The 21,647-nt window shown below is 36.7% G+C and overlaps 2 protein-coding genes across 3 annotated transcripts; one reads left to right on the forward strand and one right to left on the reverse strand.

Moving 5' to 3' along the window:
- Nucleotides 1-48: 48 nt before the first annotated feature.
- cyth4a (cytohesin 4a) lies at nucleotides 49-8,762 on the forward strand. Of its 2 annotated transcripts, none has more exons than XM_079847669.1 (14): nucleotides 49-128; nucleotides 1,194-1,254; nucleotides 1,870-1,943; nucleotides 2,141-2,205; nucleotides 2,996-3,062; nucleotides 3,796-3,914; nucleotides 3,999-4,079; nucleotides 4,184-4,296; nucleotides 4,636-4,784; nucleotides 5,940-6,051; nucleotides 6,301-6,377; nucleotides 6,509-6,580; nucleotides 6,893-7,047; nucleotides 8,662-8,762. In XM_079847669.1, the coding sequence occupies exons 2-14, from the start codon at nucleotides 1,215-1,217 to the stop codon at nucleotides 8,744-8,746; spliced, it is 1,209 nt and encodes a 402-aa protein (XP_079703795.1). In that variant the 5' UTR covers nucleotides 49-128; nucleotides 1,194-1,214; the 3' UTR covers nucleotides 8,747-8,762. The 2 variants fall into 2 exon arrangements, with proteins under 2 accessions (XP_079703795.1, XP_079703794.1); XM_079847668.1 differs by lacking the exon at nucleotides 49-128 and adding an exon at nucleotides 569-762.
- A 1,364-nt stretch (nucleotides 8,763-10,126) lies between these two features.
- On the reverse strand, nucleotides 10,127-21,124 carry fam83fa (family with sequence similarity 83 member Fa). The gene is made up of 5 exons (XM_079847411.1): nucleotides 20,370-21,124; nucleotides 16,740-16,907; nucleotides 13,227-13,348; nucleotides 12,274-13,136; nucleotides 10,127-11,620 (listed from the first exon to the last, which is right to left on the reverse strand). The coding sequence occupies exons 1-5, from the start codon at nucleotides 20,829-20,831 to the stop codon at nucleotides 11,571-11,573; spliced, it is 1,665 nt and encodes a 554-aa protein (XP_079703537.1). The 5' UTR covers nucleotides 20,832-21,124; the 3' UTR covers nucleotides 10,127-11,570.
- Between the last annotated feature and the right edge of the window lie 523 nt (nucleotides 21,125-21,647).

Raw genomic sequence — 21,647 nt, forward strand, 5'->3', positions numbered from 1 at the left:
GAACTATACGAGGAAGTATTTAACTTTAAAGTGAAAGACATGAACGCGCTGTAAATCAGTGCGACGTGATACGCATTACAGTCCACACGAGGGCAATGTCGAATCATCATTGAAACGTGCCTTTAAAGGTAGGTTACACTTATAAAAAAAAAAAGTTTTAGCCCTAGGTCAAAGTATAGCCTATTATTAAATAATGTGCACACGTGATGCAATTTCCAGTCATATCCGTAGCCTAACCTGTGACAAAATATGTAGGCCATACATTTTACACGGAGCCGGACAACCGACCGAATCGTTTTAGAACATTCATTTATATAGGCTAGATAAATAGGTAGTATGAAATTTTGTATAGCCTACAGAATAAAAAAAAAACTATTTGACTATTTATTATAATTATTATTAATTATAGGCTAATTAATATTTATTATAATTTAGGTAGTATTTATCATTTAAAATGTTCACCTCTTTTGTAGGGTTTTCAAAAAAACTTTGAGAGGAAGGATTTTGAAAATGGTTGTAGCAATTGCGAAGTCACACGTGTCTGTCAGTGAATTCTAAAATCCTATTCACATTTTTGAAGAAAGAAAAATTATGACATGCCGAGGAAATAAGTTCTCAGAACTCAGCTGTCATTCATGGTCGTGAGACGTCACCCTCCTCTCGCAGGAACTCAGCGCTTTGTTCATCAATTAAAGCGCATTTCACGTTTACATTCGTACTGTACGACAGCGATTACTTGCACACTGAGTTGCACATATGAAGGTATGCGTTTTCACTACTTTTTTAGCTTTTGACAAAACTTTGTTTTACATCCATTTAATCGTATAGCCTACTTTGTAATTGATTTCCTTAGCTATAGTGTAAGAAAGAAGTTTTACATCTACTTAGCTCACATATTTTACTATCTTTGCTAAATGTTATTTATGTGTTTTCACATTGATTTTTTTTTTTTTTTTGGTAGTTAGGTTGTTGCTGGGATGAATATTATTGTTATATTATCAACTGATTATTATTTTATAAATGTGTATAATGAAGAACTGACATCATCAAGACATTACCATAATACTTCTCGTTATTTTAATACAGTCTGTTATCTAATATAATAAGAGCAGCACTTCGAGATTTGACATTTCTTGTGATATGCAATGTGTCTGTGCACTGACTCGGAGACTGATCTTCCTGTTTTACTGCAGTCCCCCTGCAGCACAGCCAGCATGGGAACCCAAAGAAAGGACAGCTTCCTCTGGGGGAAAGGTAGTTCTTCTTTAATCATTTTCTTAAGACTGATGTTTTCTGAGACTGCTGTACAAGTTCTGTGAATTAGGGGATTTTCAGGCAATATGTTCCAGTGCACCTGTAGTGGGATACCTGTGATATCCCCTTCATCTAAACTTGATCACTGAACATTTTGTAAAGGCCTACAGTATGTGTGTGATATTAAAGTACCAGCAGTGTTTTTAGTGTTAAAATGAAGGATATAACACTGAAGGATCTAAGGAGTCTCAGTAGCAACCTGTGTGTGTGTTACTTGAAGAGAGCTTAAAAAATGACTTAATGATTCAATAGTATACTGTCCCCAAATGGCACAGTCAGTAAGTAGGCTATGTATTATACATATTGTGTGATATCATCCACAGAATTTTCAGTGTTGTGTAAATGCAACCAGTTACAGACCAAAATACATCCTATTTGGGGCAGTTCTCCAAAACAGAAGTAGCAGTGTTATATTTAGCTGATGCATTTGGGCTGTGTTTGCACTTCAGGGTTTTCTTTCTGTACTATTCCTCTTCTCCATGAGTGTGAGATCCAGGATCTGATGTGAGACTGTTGCTAACTGTTGATCTATTTGTGTTCCCATGTCATCTTCAGCACCTTTAGCTTTCAATACAAATGACAAGAAGCAATCTGACGTCCATAAGCATGTGATTCTAGATGATATTCAGGTATTTGGCTTTATAGTGTCTTTCTGCATATCATGATTATTAAGAGTGTCATATATAACAAAGGCTTTTAAGCACACAAATACAAGTAGCGTATGTGCTGAAGAAAAATGTCATGCAAAACTTTGTGAAGAAAATGATGGGAGTTAGGTATTTGTGTTGACAAAGCTTTGGCTGATCAAATGTCTTCACTCTTGCAGAAACTCAGGCTGGAGATTGAAAGCATGATGACAGAAATTCAAACGATGGAGGCCGATGATGAGAAGTGAGTATTCACCGCTATCACTCAGCTCTGAGGTACCATAGCAACTACAACAAAAAAATCGATCCAATGTATTTGGACGCTTGCTACATCATTTTTTCGCTGTGTAGTTTCTTTCTGTATTGCACCGTTCTTCATGACAGCATTGAATCATTGTGGTCATTTTCACATCCACTTTTATAGTGTTCACATATATCACTTGGGTTTATGGTATTGTTGTTTAGATTAAAGTTATAATGTCTAATAAAATAAAGTCACATCTTTCCTCATAGCAGTATGAATACATGTGCATCAAAATTTCTCCTATGTAAACTCCTAGAGCCAAGCATGTAACTCATACTAGCAATTCGGGCCTCAAACTTAACCTTGCAATGGCCATTCCACAGTCAGGAAAAGGTGCTTTGAGTCTTTAAGTTTGAGAATACACGCAAGACACTTTGCATGTGCACTAGAAGCTGCAGAATTGAATTCTACCATGAATGTTAACATTTGCAGGTTTAGTCTTTCGCACATCACGAAACACCATAGATGAGCGTGGGTACTTGTTTCCTGTTTCTTGGTATCAATTTTACGAGAAGTGCTTTGGCTCTAGGCATTGCTAACTTTGTATCTGGACATGCTAAGCTAAGCCACAGAAAATGTTAGACAGGTTATATGCAACAACCATTACACACTTTCATCATGATTTAGCTGAATCAACACTCTATTGTCATAAACAGGCTTGAAACATTTTGTGGAAAAGAGAATGATTTTTGTTACAATAATGCCTTTTTTTTTTTTAATTCTCCTCTAGTAAAAATGTTATGAAGAACAAGAGAATCCAGTGTGGAAAAAAGAAGTTTAACATGGACCCAAAGAAGGTATGAAGAATGAATCATTTGAGCTGCATGCAGTGAAACAGCGTGATACATGTAGGGTAACAGCTTCAAAACTACAAGCAGATTTAGCTAAACTAGGTTAGAGGAAGAGGGGGTGGAGAGAGACAGAGAAAGAAAGATAGAACCACATCCTGTGTTTTCTGTAGAACAAGTGAGCTGAAGCCACACTGCATTTTCCGAGCAGCTCGGTATGTATGGTCAGTATGTTAAAAAACGACGACCAGTTTTGATCTTTTCACCAAACCAATTTCCCCCCAATCATATGAAACCTACATGTAAAAGATCTCACCAATAAAAGGTTGAGTGATGCAATTGATATACCTATAGACCTTATTCAGAGCAGTTTTCATCCGCTGTAAAAAGCTCCTAGATCACTTCGAATTTTCCACAGCTCATGGTGTCTGGAGTTATTAGTCTACTAAATTTATTGGAGAGATATTTTTTGCTGTGTTTCGTCAGCAGAACAATCCAAAAACACATTAAATAAAAGTACAACCCACTGAAGAGATGCATGTTTATCCCTCACAGTCTCGCTTTCATTCTCGTTAAAAATCAAAGATGGCTTTACTGTGAATAAGGTCTTGCCATAGCCAATCATACGTCAAGATCTGTATCTTATATCCTGTTTCTTAATGAATGATTGATAACAGTGGTGCCAGTGGTCTGAGGTATAAAATCTGCATTATTTCATTGATCTTAACTGTGCCGTTTTCAGGGTATCCAGTACCTGGTGGATAATGGCCTGTTGGAGTGGATACCAGAGGCTGTGGCTGAGTTCCTTTACAAAGAGGAAGGCCTCAATAAAACAGCTATTGGTGATTTCTTAGGAGAAAGGTATGATGGTGGTTATATTTTTGTGGCGAATACTGCTTGTGGCTCTGATATAGAGAAAAAGATATTTCCTTCTTGTATCCACAGGGAGGAGATCCACCTTCAGATCTTGCAGGCTTTTGTTCACCTTCATGAGTTCTCAAACCTTAATCTAGTTCAGGCTTTGAGGTGAGAGGAGATCATCAACTTGCTGTTTAATTTCTTTGTATCGTTGTAACATTTACAAATACTGATTTTGTCAATTTGGGGGGAATCTGTGATTGTGGACATAGGCAGTTCTTGTGGAGTTTCCGTCTACCTGGTGAGGCTCAGAAGATCGACCGCATGATGGAGGCCTTCGCTCTGCGCTACTGCACCTGTAACGCTGGGGTTTTTCAGTCCACAGGTAGTTTGCCTCTGCGTTTAGAGGATAGGTTTCATGTTTCACTGCCAAGATTATGAAAAAATCTAAATTCAAGAGACATTTAGAAACCAAAATGTGCTTTTTTCCTTATTGTTAATGATTCAGCATATTGCTGGGCCTATGGAGTTCATGGTAATATTAATACATGTCAGCGTTTGACTATAGCCTGTTAACTGGTAGTGTCCCTCTACACACTTGCTTTTCTTTATTTTTTCCTATAACATATTTTTGTAATCATCAAAAATTAGGTTTCATTCGAATGCTTAAACACTCAAAATTCATCCTGTAAAAAGTTCTGAAGTGTGTGTGTGTGTGTTGCAGACACCTGTTACATCCTTTCCTTCGCTATCATCATGCTCAACACAAGTTTGCACAATCCCAGTGTGAAAGACAAGACCACACTAGAACGTTTCATCAGCATGAACAGAGGAATCAACAATGGAGGAGATCTTCCCTATGAACTACTCGAGGTGAGAGAGGTCACAGGGTCAATTTTCCCTCAAATCACAGCTTTACCAGACCAAACACTCACATCTACTGTATTTTATAATTCATTCAGATACACTACCATTTATTCAGCAAGGATGCATTAAAAAATCAAAACAAGAGACAGTAAAGACATTTGTGACCCTGGACCACAAAACCAGTCACATGGGTACATTTTTTGAAATTGAGAGTTATACATCACCTAAAAGCTGAATAAATAAGCTTTCCATTGATTGATTCCATTTCTATTCCATTGATAAATTGACAATATTTGGTCGAGATACAATTATTTGGATATGTGGAATCTGAGGGTGCAAAAAAATTGCCTTTAAAGTTGTCCATTTATGTGCTGCATTCACTCACAAAAATAAATGTTTTATATTTACGGTAGGAAATTTGCAAAATATCTTCATGGAACATGATCTTTACTTAATACCCTAATGATTTTTGGCATAAAAGAATAATCGATAATTTTGACCCATACAATGTATTGTTGGCTATTGCCACAAATATACCCGTGCGACTTGTGACTGGTTTTTGTGATCCAGGGTCACATTTATAATGTTACAAAATATTTCTATTTCAAATCCAGTTTTTTTTTTTTTTTTTTTTTTTTAGCTGTTTTGGAAATTAATAATAATAAGAAATGTTTTTTGAGCAGCAAATCATAATATTATAATGATTTCTGAAGGATCATGTGACACTCAAGACAGGAATAAATTACATTTTGTTAGCAGATGCTAAATAATTTTTTTTAATCATTTTTAATAAATGCAGATTTGATGAAGACACTTCTGACAAAAGCATAAAAAATCATATCGACCCCAAACTTTTGAACAATAATACTGTTCTTTTGTAGGTTTTGTATATGTACATTTCTGAAATACATTTTCTGTAAAGCTGCTTTGAAACGATGTGTATTGTGAAAAGCGCCATACAAATAAATGTGAATTGAATGTGAATAAAAGCATCTGCTAAATGCATAAATGTAAATGTAGTTAGAAATGTAATTTTTAAGGAATTTAATTTATTTCAAAGGAAAATTAGTTTTGTATTTCTTTTTTAATAATCCACTGTTGATGTCATGAATTTGTAATAATCAAGAATTGATCATTTCTCTTTATGGAAACATTCTGTAGAAACTTTATGAGAGCATTAAGAATGAACCCTTTAAGATCCCAGAAGATGACGGCAATGATCTCACGCACACCTTCTTCAATCCTGATCGAGAGGGCTGGCTTCTAAAAGAAGGTTTGTTACTCTATAGCTAATACTTATATAATATAGTTAATAAAATTATGACATGGCAGCTTCATTCCTATTATAATAGACCTCTGTTTGCATTGCAATTGAGCATTTTACATCATTAGTTCCATTCCTATCATTTGTTTGATTAAGCAGCATTACAAGCTGTGAAACAGCCCAATCAGATTAGAGGACTGTTCTTTCTGATCATCTTGATATTTCTGAATGTTAGTAACAATTCTGGTTAATCCATAGGTGGCAGAATAAAGACCTGGAAGAGGAGGTGGTTCATTTTGACTGATGGCTGCCTCTACTATTTCCAATACACCACTGTAAGTACTCTACCTTTACAAAAATGTCAAGTTCGCTGATATAAAACACATTAAATTCGTTTTTTTTTTTCCCAAGCTGAATAAGAATATTCATAATTATATAATTAAAAGGCCATTTTTTCCCTCCCTAGGACCAAGAACCAAAAGGCATCATTCCCCTAGAGAACTTAAGTGTGAACGAGGTGGAGTCCGGACACAAACAGGTACTTTTCCATTCCAACTCATCTATTATCACTGATCCAGTAGATAGTGTGTTTCTCTATAGGCCTCTATTATTGCTTGATGGTTCTTTTAGTCACTGAGTGATAACTGTCTCTCTGCGAGCACAGTCTAGATTTGCTTTATCAATCAAACTCTGCCCAGATCCTGGTTTCTGTTTTTCTTTCTGAGTCAGCATCTCGTAATACCAAGCGGCATTTAAATGTTTGTGATGTAACATCCTCTTGTAACCATGGAATGTAACCTTTTGAAAATGACGGCATATGCATTTTCTCTTTTAAAATGTGTGCGTTCAGTTCTGTTTGGAGTTGTTTAGCCCTCACCGCAAAGGAGAGACGATAAAGGCATGTAAAACCGAGACAGATGGGAGAGTTGTGATGGGCAAACATCACTCCTACAGACTCAGTGCTGCTTCTGAAGAAGAACGTGCAGACTGGATCCAGGCCATCAGGTACCAGACAGCACAGTAATATGCAGATACTATAAACATGAACAATTTCTGAATGGCACCCAACCCTAGTTTGCACAGTTACATTTTTAAGTAGTATTCCAAGGATTTTCTCATCATTTAGGACAGTACTCATGTAACATCAAACAAAATGCAATACTTTCTTAAGGTGGTGTCTCTTTCCTCGTATAACACACCATGTGACATTCACTAAGTAGTGAATATTGAATGAGTGAACGAGTCAATGGTTTTAGACCTCTTTGAAAAGAGCAGAGGCAAAATTTCCAGTTTTCTGTTCTGTTTTTCGCCTGCACTAATGCTTACGTCATTATTATAGCAACCGATGTAACTAACGCAAGTGTATTTACAGCGGGGGAAATAAGTATTGAACACATCATCATTTTTCTCAGTAAATATATTTCCAAAGGTGCTATTGACATGAAATTTTCACCAGATGTTGGTAACAACCCAAGTAAGCCATACATACAAAGAAACAAACAAAAATAAGTTCAGAAAATACTGGGAAAATATAGTGTGGTCACATGAGAGCAAAATTGAACTGTTTGGATGCCATAATACACACCATATTTGGAGGAGAAATGTCAGTGCACATTACCCTAAAAACACCATACACCTTGGTGTTGGCTCTTGGACAACTCTTCTGATTATTCTTTTCACTCCTCTATCAGAAATCTTGCGAGGAGCACCTGGTCGAGGCAAATTTATGGTGAAATGATTGTCTTTCCACTTCTGTATTATGGCCAACAGTGCTCACTGGACCATTCAGAAGCTTAGAATGGTGCCTATAACCAATGCCATCATTATGTGTTGGAACAATTAGGTTGCGAAGGTCTTGAGACAGCTCTTCGCTTTTACCCATCATGAGATGTGTCTTGTGTGACACCTTGGCAATGAGACCTTTTTGTAGGCCATCCGTTGGGACCAGCTGTTATTAATTTGCACGGACAGGGGGCTGGATTGCTTTTTAATTACTAATAGTTTTAAGCTGTTGTCTTGGCTTTCCATGCCTTTTTGCGCCTCCCTTTCTTCATGTGTTCAATACTTTTTCCCTGTGTCATTTCACATTATTACACATAACTTAATTTTGTTTCTTTGTATGTATGGCTTACTTGGGTTGTTACCAACATCTGGTGAAAATTTCATGTCAATAGCACCTTTGGAAATATATTTACTGAGAAAAATGATGACGTGTTCAATACTTATTTCCCCCGCTGTATATAGCACATTTCATACACAGTGGTAATTCAAGTCCTTTATATAAAATAATAATAGTAAAAAATGAAGATAGGAGGAAGGAATATGAGAGACGAATATGATGTAGACAGAAGATATTTACAACACTCTAAACAAGTGGATCACATTTTATCAGCTGTCAGTCCTTGTAAAACATTTGTGTGAACAAACGTCTTTTTATGAGTGCAGCAATGAGTTGTTGTAAGTCATGGGAAAGAGGAAGTTAAGTATGTTTAGAAATTTTCACACACTTAGACATACAGTAACAATAAAATAATTGAAAACGCATTTAGATTAGCTTTGACAGAGGAACTGAGAAAGAAAAGTGTATCTGAGTCTAACCGTTTCCTCTCTTGTTCTTAGAGCTTGTATCACAAAAGACCCTTTCTATGACCTGGTATCTGCACGCAAGAAGAAGATCATCAGCCACACCGAACAACACGATTAAACAGCTGACAGATTAATGAACTAAGGAGATCTGATCTTTCTAAACAGTTGCACACAGACTGAAGTACCAACAGTAGCCAGTGGGACGTTCATGGGTACACTGGACTGACGGAAAAGATGAATGAGGTTCTCAGGGTGCTGATTGTCAGGCCTCCCTCTCACCACACAGAGGTCACCGCTGCTACATGTGCAGCCTCAGGGTTCACTCACACAGCAGTGTTGTGCTCAGGAGTTACGTCAACAAATATTTTCCTATTTATTTAAAGCTTACGTGAAATCTTGGAAAGATCGCGGTTTCTTTTATTTGTAAAATATTGTAAAAAAAAAAGCCATAACTCTGAACTTGAAAAAGTTGTAGTGTCACCTGGTAACTGTAGGATTTTTTCTAGTCATGTTTAAATTTTATTTTCAATGAAAACATTTAAATTAAGCTACATTTAATAGGCTTTAATTTAATTTTTTTCCTGTGTATTTTCCATTTGACTAAAACACATTTAGAATTATATAATTATAGGTTTTAAAAAAAATATCATCAACATGTCCATCTTGTAAGTATTGCATTGCCAGTTAGCATTAATGTTTATTAGATTGAAATTGTTCATATTCTGTACATAATTAATGATTTATTTAATGCACATATCATTGTTTGATTATAAGCTTATGTAATTACAGATAACTAATACATAAACTAGTGAATACATTACAACCATGTTATTAAAATATAATGACTGCACTAGGCTGATCTAATTAAAGGTATTTGCCGAACAAGCCTCGTTCGTCCAGAAGAGGGCACTGTTGATCAATGTAGAAAGTGTGTGCGTGTGTGTGTGTGCTTTTATGAAAAAATGGCGAGCGATTTTTACAATACATACTCATGTATATACATTTACTGTGCATACATATTCAATCCCAAGCTGTTTCCCCCCTTGACTCTACTTTTTCTGTAAAGCTGATTTGAAACTTTATTTATTGTGAAAAGGCTATACAAATAAACGTGTATTGAACTGTGTATATACAAACTATAAATACAGTACTCATAAATATACATGTGTATATTTACATAGAACATGAGAGACCGTTTCTAAAACATTTGAAATCTAGTCTACTGAAGAAAGATACTGAACTATATTGGTTAACACAGTTACTTCCTTTGCAACATTTATATTGCACTTGTGGTCTACAAGCGAACACTCCCCTCTTCCTGTGTATCATTTCCTTCATCTCTGTCATTCGCTCACCATCTTTTCAGCCCTCTCTTTCCCTTGCAAGATTAGCAATTTACTCATAACTTGTTATAGTTTACAAAAAGTGCCAACTCAGCAGTTGAGCACTACTATTTGATAACCTTTGTAGACTGAAGTCTTCAAAAAACAAAAAAACAAAAAGGCATGTCAGTTTTTATAGTTGTTATCCATTAAACATTTTAGCAGCGCACATCAAAACACTCTTAACAAACAAGCTAAGGCAAATGTCACACCCATGTTAGTCTAACCGATCTGTTGACGTATCTCTGACAATGTCAGCTCAAGTAATGTGGATGTCACCATACGCACACTGACAACTTCTGTTTTTGCTGTTTTATATTGTCTTATAAAGCAATTCAACTCAAAACTGTATTGTCCGTCAATATCAGCAGGTTTGAATTTAGGTGACTTGGGTCACTTTTTGACACATAACTGTCAAAAAGATGACCAATTTACCATAATTCACTATCTATATCAAACAAAAGACTTTGCAAATAAATGAAGGGAAAAAAAGCAACACAACCCATATATTCAACACATTATCAAGCAGTTAGTTTTTATATAATTCACTGTCTGGTGGCCAAATAGTTGCTCCATTTATCAAAGGATGATGAATGATAATACTGGTTTTTCAATAGGTGTCATTTTCTACATTTATAGACCTGTAATGTGGTTGGACTATTCACATCAATAATAATAGAACTCATAATTTTCTTAAAGTAATTGTTAGCCACTTCTCAATTAAATCTGATTAAACTCCCACAATTGGAAAATAAAGCTTATTGTGTTTTCTTCCAGGGAGTTTTCCCACAGTTACGAAGTTAAATGAAAAAGAAATACAAAGAATCAATTTATTTAAGGCCATTTATTGGCACTCATGATGGAAAAATCAGTTGTGTCACATCTATTCTGTCCAAGCGGCATACTTGAAAGAGAACGCGGTCATTAGTTTTTCTCCCTCATGCAAAACTCCCAAACATACAGATTCCTATTTAAATGACTGGATTTTGCCTGCGAAAGTTCTCTGAGCAACAGTAAATGTCACCACACCTTTAATGGTAACTGATCAGGCATGTTTTCATTGGGCATCTGTCAACTTCGCTACTGACCTTTTCTCTCCTTCCTCTATGACTCTGAGGGAGCCACAGGCTAAAGGATTGGGCAAGTAGAACGGATTGGGACAGAGATAATATGTAGGGCAGAGATCTGCCAAACAGAAAAATTGTAACATTCTACATTTTTAGACACTTAAATTCAAAGCTCTCTGCAGTCCAACTATGAGCTCTGTAACTGGCAGGAGATCACATGATCCCAGGCTGCACATATATTTCAGTCATTTTTTTCCACAGTGTAAGCAGCATTTTGGAAGCTGTTCAAACAACTTCTCAACCCTCTAAAAATACAGCACCAATACTTAAGCTAACATCTGAATCAATATAATTGTAGGGATAATCACTATCCACATCTTGTCCAAAATCCTCATAATGAAGAAAATGTCCTCTTTTTTACAGCATGTACAGCAGTAATCAAGGTTCTGATCTGTAAGCACACGTTTTTGTTGATTTCTCTCACAGGGATACCTCAGGACTGAATACAGGCCTTCTTTTGGCTACGTCTCCGCCCCCTCAGGCCTGAAAAGAAAACAGAAGATGTAAAAATGAAAATAGGGCTGCGCGTTAATTGAAATAAAACCGTAATCGCCATATGGCTTTGTGCGGTTATCGAGTTGTAAAGGCTCCTGTTTAATTAAATATTTGCGCTGCGTGTTTCAGAGTGAAGGGCAGCACTTTGTTCTTACAAATGAGCCGCTCATTAGTTCACAGTAAATGTTGCTCCACACAAACTCCATCTCAGCATCTGTCTGAGTTTGGGTTGCTTTAACATGCATACTCAAAAATCTTCAAAAGAAAAGCTTTAAGGGCTCCGCGCAGTTTTCCGTCAAAATATGATCAAATGGTTTAACGCTTGAAGAATAAAATTATTAATAATAATAATAATTATTATTATTTTTCTTAAATATGCATTTTATAATTTTACAGTGAAATATTTCAATAGTAATTTAGTAATTTATTATTTGTAATATTAGTATTATTTTTATTGTCATACTGCTATATAAATCAAAAAGTTGTGGCCAAATTGTGCAGCCCTACAAACCTGGAATTTTTTAAACTGCATTTTAAACAATTTTAATCAGAAAATTCACAATTAGATTTTTCCCCAAATCATGCAGCCCTTCATGAGATATTGCACCATTTGAAAATACTGTACAAGACAGGATACATACCATCCTCGCCATCTGTGGCAATAGTCTGAAGAGAAACACTCCTTGGACCCATTTTGCTCTTTTTGAGCTTAAACTTCACTTGTGGTGGATTTATGATCTCAAATGTATCCTCAATTTCATCAGTGCTTTCAGTCTCTGAGATCTTGCGAGAAACGGGAGAAATGTTTTTGGATGCATCTTCTTGCTCCTTAATATGATTGGCCAACCGAGATGCTTCCTTGGAACTGTTGGTAAGCTTGGTGTCTTTATGATTGATCTGTTTTGTATCTGTGTTTTGATGGGTTGTTTTAGAGACAGTATCTGGACTCTGGTTGTTTGCTCTGCCTTTCAAGAAATGCCGGAAGGAAGAGCGCTGCTTTTTGGAACCAAACAGAGAGGGCTTCTTCCCATCGCCCTTACCGTCCTCTGTCCCATCCGGGGATGTAGGGGACTGTGAACATACACTGTCCCCATTGGGGTAGATTATTTTTTCCATGTTACTCACAGAGGCCTGGTCAACATAGTCCCTCAGCTTAGAAAGATCCTGCAGAGAGCCTGTTACACCTAGACTGTTGCCAACGACTAAAGAGTACTTAGGGTTGTGGTATTTATGTGCAGGCACCTTTAGGTTCGCCTGTTTGTTGTCCTCTACAGAGATCTGGAAGCGTGACGTGGATACGGGAACTGTGAGTTTGCTGGGTTCTGCTGGCGTTTTCAGCACAGGAACTGGCAGGGCCGGCTTGCTGATGTGAAACTCACAGTATAGGTCCACTTTATCAGACACTGCATACAGCTCTCTGAAGTCATTGTCGAAGAAGTCAACAACTTGTCCTGACATCACAGTGATTGTGTTCCGGTTCATCCTAGAGGAACTCCATGTAAAGCTATGAAGATAGGAAGAGTAAAGCACATGTAATGATGAAACACAGTGGTGGACATAACAGCAATTTGTACTGTTTGGTCTACATACTAACCTATAGGATCCAAACATTACTTTCTCTCCATCTACCAACATATATTTTGAGCAATGTGATCCTGGCAGACGACCAAAGGACAGCGGCATGCCAGAGCCCCGCACGGTTCGCACCCGCAGGTTCTGAAAGAGCAAAGGAGAAAATAATTAAAGCAGGGTGAACAGCGAACACTGCATCAGTTTGCCCCGATTTTGCCATCCAAGACACAATTCTGGGACTGTAAATCATTTCTTTTGTCACAATGGAAAAACGACGAGAACAATCTTATGCTTCAGAAAAACCTAACCATAATTTTAAATTTGGGGTTCATTCAGTGAAATAATAATGAAAAACCAAAATGAGCACAGCGACGGGTGACATTGGTGCATGTGATAGAAACGTTTAACTAAAAATATCTTTTTTATTTAGCATTCCAGTCAAGTTAGGGTCAAAATTACCACAGGTTCAGTCTGAAGAATTAAGAAATGCCTCTTTTGTCCAGTAACCAGTCACAACTGACTCTAGACTCACAAGTTTGTTTTTGTTAATAGAAAAATATAGTCAACTTTAGCTCAAGAGCTAGCCGGTATCATTTCAATTACGTGTGTAAAAGAGGATGTCAAAACAGACATGGACTGGTTAAAATTGTGACCAAAGTCTTAGCTAAGATGTGTACGAGACACAGAGTACGCTTTAACTTTTGGTGTCACATTGTGACTTCATAAAAAAAACCTGGCTTCATACAAAAATATAAATGTACAAACATCAAAGATGACACCCTCCTAAAACTATAAAGTTTTAATAATTATTCTAATTCTATGAGAATAGGGAAGTCCACACCACAGCTATAAAAATGACACAGAGGAACAATATTGTTGAAATTACTTTCAGAATGATTTTTCTAGCTGATAGAATAATAAAATAAAAACAATAAAAACAGCCAATCAGAATCCACCGACTTTTAAGAGCTTGAGCATTTAAAGCAGCAGACGACAAAACACGCAGCCCAAATATTCAATTAAATAGCAGCATTTAGAACTTGATAACCGCACAAAGCCATATGGTGATTGTGGTTTTATTTCAATTAACCGCGTAGCCCTATTTTCATTTTTACTAAAACAACTTTTACTTCTGTTTTCTTTTCAGGCCTGATAGGGCGGAGGCGTAGCCAGAAGAAGGCCTGTATTCGGTCCTGACAAAACAGAACGTAATCGCCAGTTGGTGTGGACGCCAATATAGTTATCGTTATAGTTATCGTTCTTGGTGTAAATGGGCCTTTACTCCTGGTATAAAGTGTGAAATCTGGCTTTCACAAAAGATGTGTCAGATCAACACACCTGACATGGGCAGATATATCGCTAGTGTGAGGTATACTGCATACAGAGGTGTGGTGCTTTCATTTGCACACTGAGGACTCAAAAGAAAGGAATACTGTAGCTACAAAAGGACTCGAGTACAAGGCTGGCATGGACAGGGAAAAAGCAGAAGCGTGAGAGATGAGGGTGCTCCACAACTCTCCTAAATGAGATCAAGTTGCCCTTTTTTCTTAGCTCTGTTGAAATCTGCAGATCCTCTTTCAGGAAATAACAATGCTGAATTATCCAACTCTATTGCTCAATGTAAAAAGCCCCAGTGTCCTACATAAAACAATCCACATAGATAAGGCTTGTTGGCAGTGTATCTCAAGGAGATCGGTGATATTTGGGGCAGTCTTGCGGAAAGTCCTGGGATACATTCTACAGCGCTGTTATGCATGTGCACATCAGACCAGGAAGTCAGTTGAACCCTGTGGCAACGGCTGCAAAACCATCCAGAGTTTCAAGTTCACACAGATCCCTTAAAGTTCAACTGACAATCTGTTAACATGTGCATTTATGTGTGGTATTGCAAGTCATGTGTTCATGTTTGACTTCTTTTCCAGGAAAGCCTGATAAGGCAAGTCTGCCTATTGTTAACATATAAACATTGTTGTTTTAATAACACGAGTCTTCTCTTTTAGTTAAGAATAAAATGGCAAGGGATCATGTTGGTTTACTAATAGTTTGTATTAAAGGGTTAGTTCACCCAAAAACGAAAACTCTGTCATTAATTACTCACCCTCATGTCATACCAAACCCATAAGACTTTCGTTCATCTTTGGAACACAAATGAAGATATTTTTGATTAAATCTGAGAGCTTTACTACCACTTTCAAGTGCCAGAAAGGTAGTAAAGACATCATTAAAGTAATGCATGTGACTCCAGTGGTTTAACCTCAATTTTAAGAAGTGACGAGTGCTTTGTGCAAAAAAACAACATAATTACCATTTTGTTTTTTTTACAAAATTTTAATCTCCAACGTCCATTCACGCAACAACGTCTGTTCTTGCGTCAACAACACCAGGGGTGGACTGGCCATCTGGCAGACCGGGCACTTTCCCGGTGGGCAGACGTGCTTTTTGGGCCGATACATCTCATATTTTCTTTTTCTATTTTTTATCGTCTTTGTCTTAACGGCCCTTAAAACTTTCAAATAACGTTCATTGACAAAGTCAGCGTTCATTTTTTTTTTTTTTTTGACAGACCGGCCCATGAAACACGTAGATCACGGAGTTAGTTGAGTATAGTTCAATTGTTTAATAAATGACAATTTTTTTGGTTATTTCATCTGTTAACTCTCACTCGTTCCTACTCACTCATTACATGGCATTAGTGGTTTTAAGGAATAGGAGTTGGTATACATATTCAAGGGCGTGCAAAGATGGGTGGTGTTTATGATCATTTGTAGTGGGCCAGTCTGGGCCAAAATGCCCGGGCCGATTTTTTGTCCCAGTCCAGCCCTGAACAACATGCATGCGTCATGATGCTCTCGTGAACGCACATAAAAAAGACTTACGGGTTTGGAATGACATGAGGGTGAGTAATTAATTAATTAATGGCAGCATTTTAAATTTTTAGGTGAACTAACCCTTTAAAAGAAACAAAACTTGAATGGGGCTGAAGAACAGACACTGATTAATCCTGAGCTGGTAGTTTACTAAGAATTGTTCAGTATAATTGTTCAGTATATTCATTTATTTAAACTCCATGGTCACAATAGTGCAGTTAAAATGGTGAATTATATAAAATAATCTAAAATAAAATGATAATAATAAATATAAATAATATAAAATTAGCAAAAACGAAGCCTGTAAAGGACCAAAATATTTTATATTTGCTTTAGTATAATGCATCCTGGTATTTCACTTTTACTATTCTCATTACAGTCATTTTAAAAACAATACCTTCATAAAATATATATATATATTTTTTAATTAAAATCATGAATTAAAGCCAGTACACCGCATTTTTTCACATTATGGTAATGAGAATAGAAGAAAGAGAATCTTTTTTTTGCATTACTGTAATGAACATTTGGGGGAAATGTGCTTACTTGTCAAAAAAAAATTACCTAAAATTGGTTTCATTTTTGCTTTATGTAAAATACAATTTATTATTTTCCTTGTTTTGATTTATGGGGTAACGTTTGTGAATCAGTCAATCATTTTCACTCACCCTCAGATGCTGTGTAGAAATCTGCAACCTGCTGCTCATGTCCAGGAAGTGCGGCAAGCCGTTCTCCTCCAGCAACAAGTACACAGCCACCCCTCTCTTACTCGCAGCATCTAAGAGATCCTGCAGGATCTGCAGGTCTGTCAACAGGTCCATGACCACTGCAACTAACTGAAAACCAAGCGAAACCAAACAGTGGTAAGAGCTTAACTTATTAACTGAGCTTATCATAGCATCTGCTTTGAGGTGTGTATGAAGCCACACTGGCCTTTTTTTTTTTTTTTTTTTTGATAACTCTAGTCTTCTTTTTACAGTGCTACCACTGTAGCTTGTCTCAGCTTGAGGTAACACGTGAAGTCTCATACAGGTGAAGGGAGAACAGGGAGCAGCTACACACACTCCGGCAGACGCATTAGAGGCGAGGTGATACTCAAAGGGTTTAGACCAAAAGTCCAAACTCAACATGAGTCTGCCACAAGCTATCCATAAAACAAAGCAGCCAATCTGGGTCAAAGGGCATGCATGTGTTATGTATAAACCACAAACTTCAGCATTTAAACAAATAAAATGTAAACTAGGTCAGCATAAAACTCAATGTCGTGGAAAAACAAGTTTGAATTTATTGGATAATTTTAAAGCTAGTTTAAAGCTCTAAGGTTATTAAGGTTAGGCCTCAAACTCTTCTTCATCATCACTGACTCGCACGTCAAAGCTCTATGTAAATAAGAATGGAGCAATCTGCATTAAAGAGAAAACAAACACAGGCGTGTCTTTTTACTTTTGATAACACAGATTATCTTCTTCTGCTAAAAATTAAAAATGCATATGGAATTCTTTTTTTAGAAATGCTGTAAAGTCAGGCCTATTATATTGTGAGTAAGCTATCCCTTTCAGACAAGGAACTAATAACCTTTTTAAGCATTCTTCACAAGTTAAAGTTCAAGGAAACGTTATTTTTAAGACGCATGTTTCTTATCAGTTCTTCGAGAGGAGGTGCCACATGCTTCAGATGAACATCAAAGACATTCAGATAACAGATGAAGATATGTGTGAGCATCACGATCAACCTGAATAATATGTAAATGGCATGTCCTGTAGACATAGTCTAATGCTAACATTGACACATTTCCTGAAAAGCTAGTCGGCTCTGAAATTAAGGTACGTCTTTATTACAAAAGCAGCGCTTGAAGACTAATAGTAAAAACATAAATTCACAATTTAGTGACAAAGAAATCTCAGCTGCCGTATAACTACAAAACTACAGCACCTGCCAGAATGACATTAACTTCATTTTGACAAGTGTATTTGAATAAGTTTCACCGCAAATAAGTCTTACTTGTCACAGCTCTTTGCACCATAAGTACACGATTGTAAACTAGAACAGACACAAGATAAAATGTTTAGGCTATATATACACAATAGCTAGGCCTACACCCCAAAAACTCAACTAACCAGCTATACATTTCACACTGTATTAATTTTACTGTTACAAATAGAAATTACAAAGATTTTAATGATCTGTTAAGTATCATCTCATGCCATTTGGAATGTATGACAGATTTACAAGGCATTTGTGAGAGGAAAGGTATATAGCTAAATTATAAATTACATGAATTAAATGAAATGTAGTAGAACTCCAGTTTTTGAGCTTACATTTTCCATGAACCTTTATTTCAGCTTTTTGTATTAATTGAGGGTTAGTGTACAGTACTTGGGGGTGGACTGATGCCGCTGAAATGCTTTGTTCCCGAAGTGTGTCAATATAACTCACTGTTAAGGAAGTCGCATCGTGTGTGTGTGTGTGTGTGTGTGTGTGTGTGTGTGTGTGTGTGTGTGTGTGTGTGTGTGTGTGTGTGTGTGTGTGTGTGTGTAAACCCGGTAGCAAATAAGTAAGACTTGAGGCCTCGGGCAGTGTGATTGACAAGGCAGTTACAGACAAAACCCAAGGCTACACGAGAGAGATCTCATCAATTTCCGAGAAATCTGACTTCTTCACTTCAGACGAAATCTGCTGAACTTAATTCTTAATATTTGTACTTAACTTTATTCCATTATTATTTATTCAGTTTCCTCAAAACTTTATGGCATGTTTTAAAACAGTTAGGTGAGAGTTAAATGTTAATTATTTTAAAAGATGACGTCATTCATGCTGAGTCGTAAGTATAAACCACATGACTGACAGTTAACTTAGAATCATGTCATAAAGACAGCCCCATATATAAACTTACAGTAAAGCTGGTCGAGGCCACATGCTTCATCATCATCATGTGCATGATATAGAAACCAATAAATCTATAACATCTTAAATATGACTATATTATTTAAACAACAGGCTTAGTCAAGACACTAATTAACAATCACTTCTTTCCTTATAATGCCACTACTTTATTTGTTAGTACTTTATTTTAAATAAAGTAATCCAATAGTTACTAGTAGGCCTATGTTTTTCACAAGTTGATTATTCATTAGATTTTAGTGTGAGGATCTGTGGTTCAAACATCTTATTTGAGACAGACAGATTAGTATTTATCCCAGTTGTTATTTAGTATGTCACTAGTTATATCACTAATTGCTTTTTATCCCATTTAACTGGTTGGAATGGCTACTTCATAGTTTAAAAAATAATCCTACCAGTAAGTTTTACGAACAACGGGAATTCACAACAGAGGTCTAATTAAAAATGTAATAGTGACTATTCAGTTGGCACTAGGAAAACTAGACATGATCTCCTGGAGCTGAACTAGTAGGTACTAGTAATATGAGTTACTAGTAAAACACAGTTGACCTGTGAACCACAGATTACCATAGAATTTAATGGCAAATAATTGCCAATAGTAGTAACAATGGAATCATTACTTGTTGTGATTTTAGTATAGTGAATATTATTTAAGGAATAAGTACCATTTTCTAATGCATAAGTAGGCCATTGAATACTAATATTCAACAATATTATTGATCTGACTGTACATTACTGACACTATTGGATGAGAGCTGAACTGAGCTGGACGATGGCATCACTGTTTTCTGAAGAACTGCTTTATAGATTAAATGAACTAATTTAATAATTGAGATTTACAACAGAACTGAATCAACACTGAACTGACTTCAGCAATGACACCGTTTACTTTTAGAGCTGCTGTACAGCCGAAATGAACCCTGTTTGAATCATTGAATAATTTTCCTGTTATCACTGTGCAACTGCTTTGAAACAATCTGTATTGTATAAAGCGCTATATAAACATCCGTGACTTGATTTGACTAATTTAACAGATTACTACTGAATTGTGAAAATTAACTACATTCTAGTTACTACACTGTAAAAAATGATATGATCAATAAGTTATGACAACATTTTCAAAAGAAAAGCAATTTTCAGCTTTTTTTATAAGTTATACAAGATTCAACTAATTTCAACAGAAGTCAGTTTAATGTAGCTAATTTAAGTTGAAATGACTTAAACATCCAAGTTGATTGTACTTAAAAATGTAATGCAGCAACTTTCTTTTTACAGTGTATCGGAACACATACTAATATTTTTTTTAAAAGTAACTTAGCCTACTAGTAGTAACAAAAATAGATTTATTAAAAAGTTTAGTCTTTAGGAACAAGTAGTAAACGGCCTTAGTCGCCTACCTTTGTAGATTCTTGAATGAGTCTGCGGACCACCTCTTTAATGTGCGGACTGTTAGTTTTGGGTGGGTGGGTGTAAACCGACACCCGAGTTACCCCTTTGTAATGGCCGTTGCTAGGCCAACCGATGTCCAGCGGAGGGATCTCCGTATCAGACATGGTCGGCCAGTAGGTAGAGTGAACACCTGAGTCTTCACTGGTATCATGGGGCGACCGTGAGCAGCAGGTGTCCGAGTCACTGTCATATTCCTGGAACGTGTCCCGCATCCATTTGATTTCCCTGGCGGAGAGAAAGTCTTTAACGTTATCCTCTTTGAGACGCATCTTAAACGCGCCATCCCCGTTCTTCAGGAGCTGCTCGAGCGCGGCCCGCTGCTCCTCGCTGTAATAAAACTCTGGTTTGGACTCCGGTATCTTCACGTTAACATGATCGTCGTCCATGCATACTAGCTGAGACTCAGCCATGGCAGCTGTGCTCCCGGAAACAACGGTTCACCTGTGTGGCTCCAGGCAGTAGGCTACGCTCAGCCCACCTTTACCTGTTTGAGTGGTTGGTTGAGGTGATTTCAGAGCAAGATTAAAGAGAATGGGTGGGCGGGGTTTCTGTAAAGTTGTGGGCGGAGCATCGCCGAACTGTAAGAAGGTTATTGGGAACTGACATGACGACACTTGTTTAACTTCAAATATAAAAGACGGATGAAACTGTCACGGTAGTTTCCCTGACTGACGCGGCACTTTTCTCTTTATTTATTTTTTAACCCCCCCCCCCCCCCCCCAAAAGTTATTTGTTATTATCATTTAGGCTACCTGTAAAACTTTACTTATTGAAAGAAAGTCATACAGGTTTGATGACAGATTTTATTTTTTTGGATTGAACTATCCTTTAAAAAAAATAACACAACTTATATCTGAAAACAGAAAGGTAAAGTTTATTCAAATCCATCATACTACCGCTGGTATCATCATATTTGCCATCTGTATTTTCCATACTGCATAGTAAAACAATAATCATAGCTATTCTGCCTGTGCCATAGGCCTATCTTGACAAACGACAGATTTTTAGTACAAAAATTGGTACAGTAACATGAAAGCTTTGCTTGTTACTGTAACACCTTCTCTTGCGTTAGTGTGTTCTACTGAAAATCTTAAAATAAAAACATGAACTGGACATGATAGCGATAAAACGGTCATTGGATGGGCTACAGAATGTACTGTATAATTCAGTAATTCATACTGTATAAGGGAAACCGTCTAGTCATTAGGAGAATTTGACATAAGGGA

The sequence above is a fragment of the Squalius cephalus genome (assembly GCF_949319135.1).
Source record: "Squalius cephalus genome assembly, chromosome: 1".
Classification (NCBI taxonomy): domain Eukaryota; kingdom Metazoa; phylum Chordata; class Actinopteri; order Cypriniformes; family Leuciscidae; genus Squalius; species Squalius cephalus.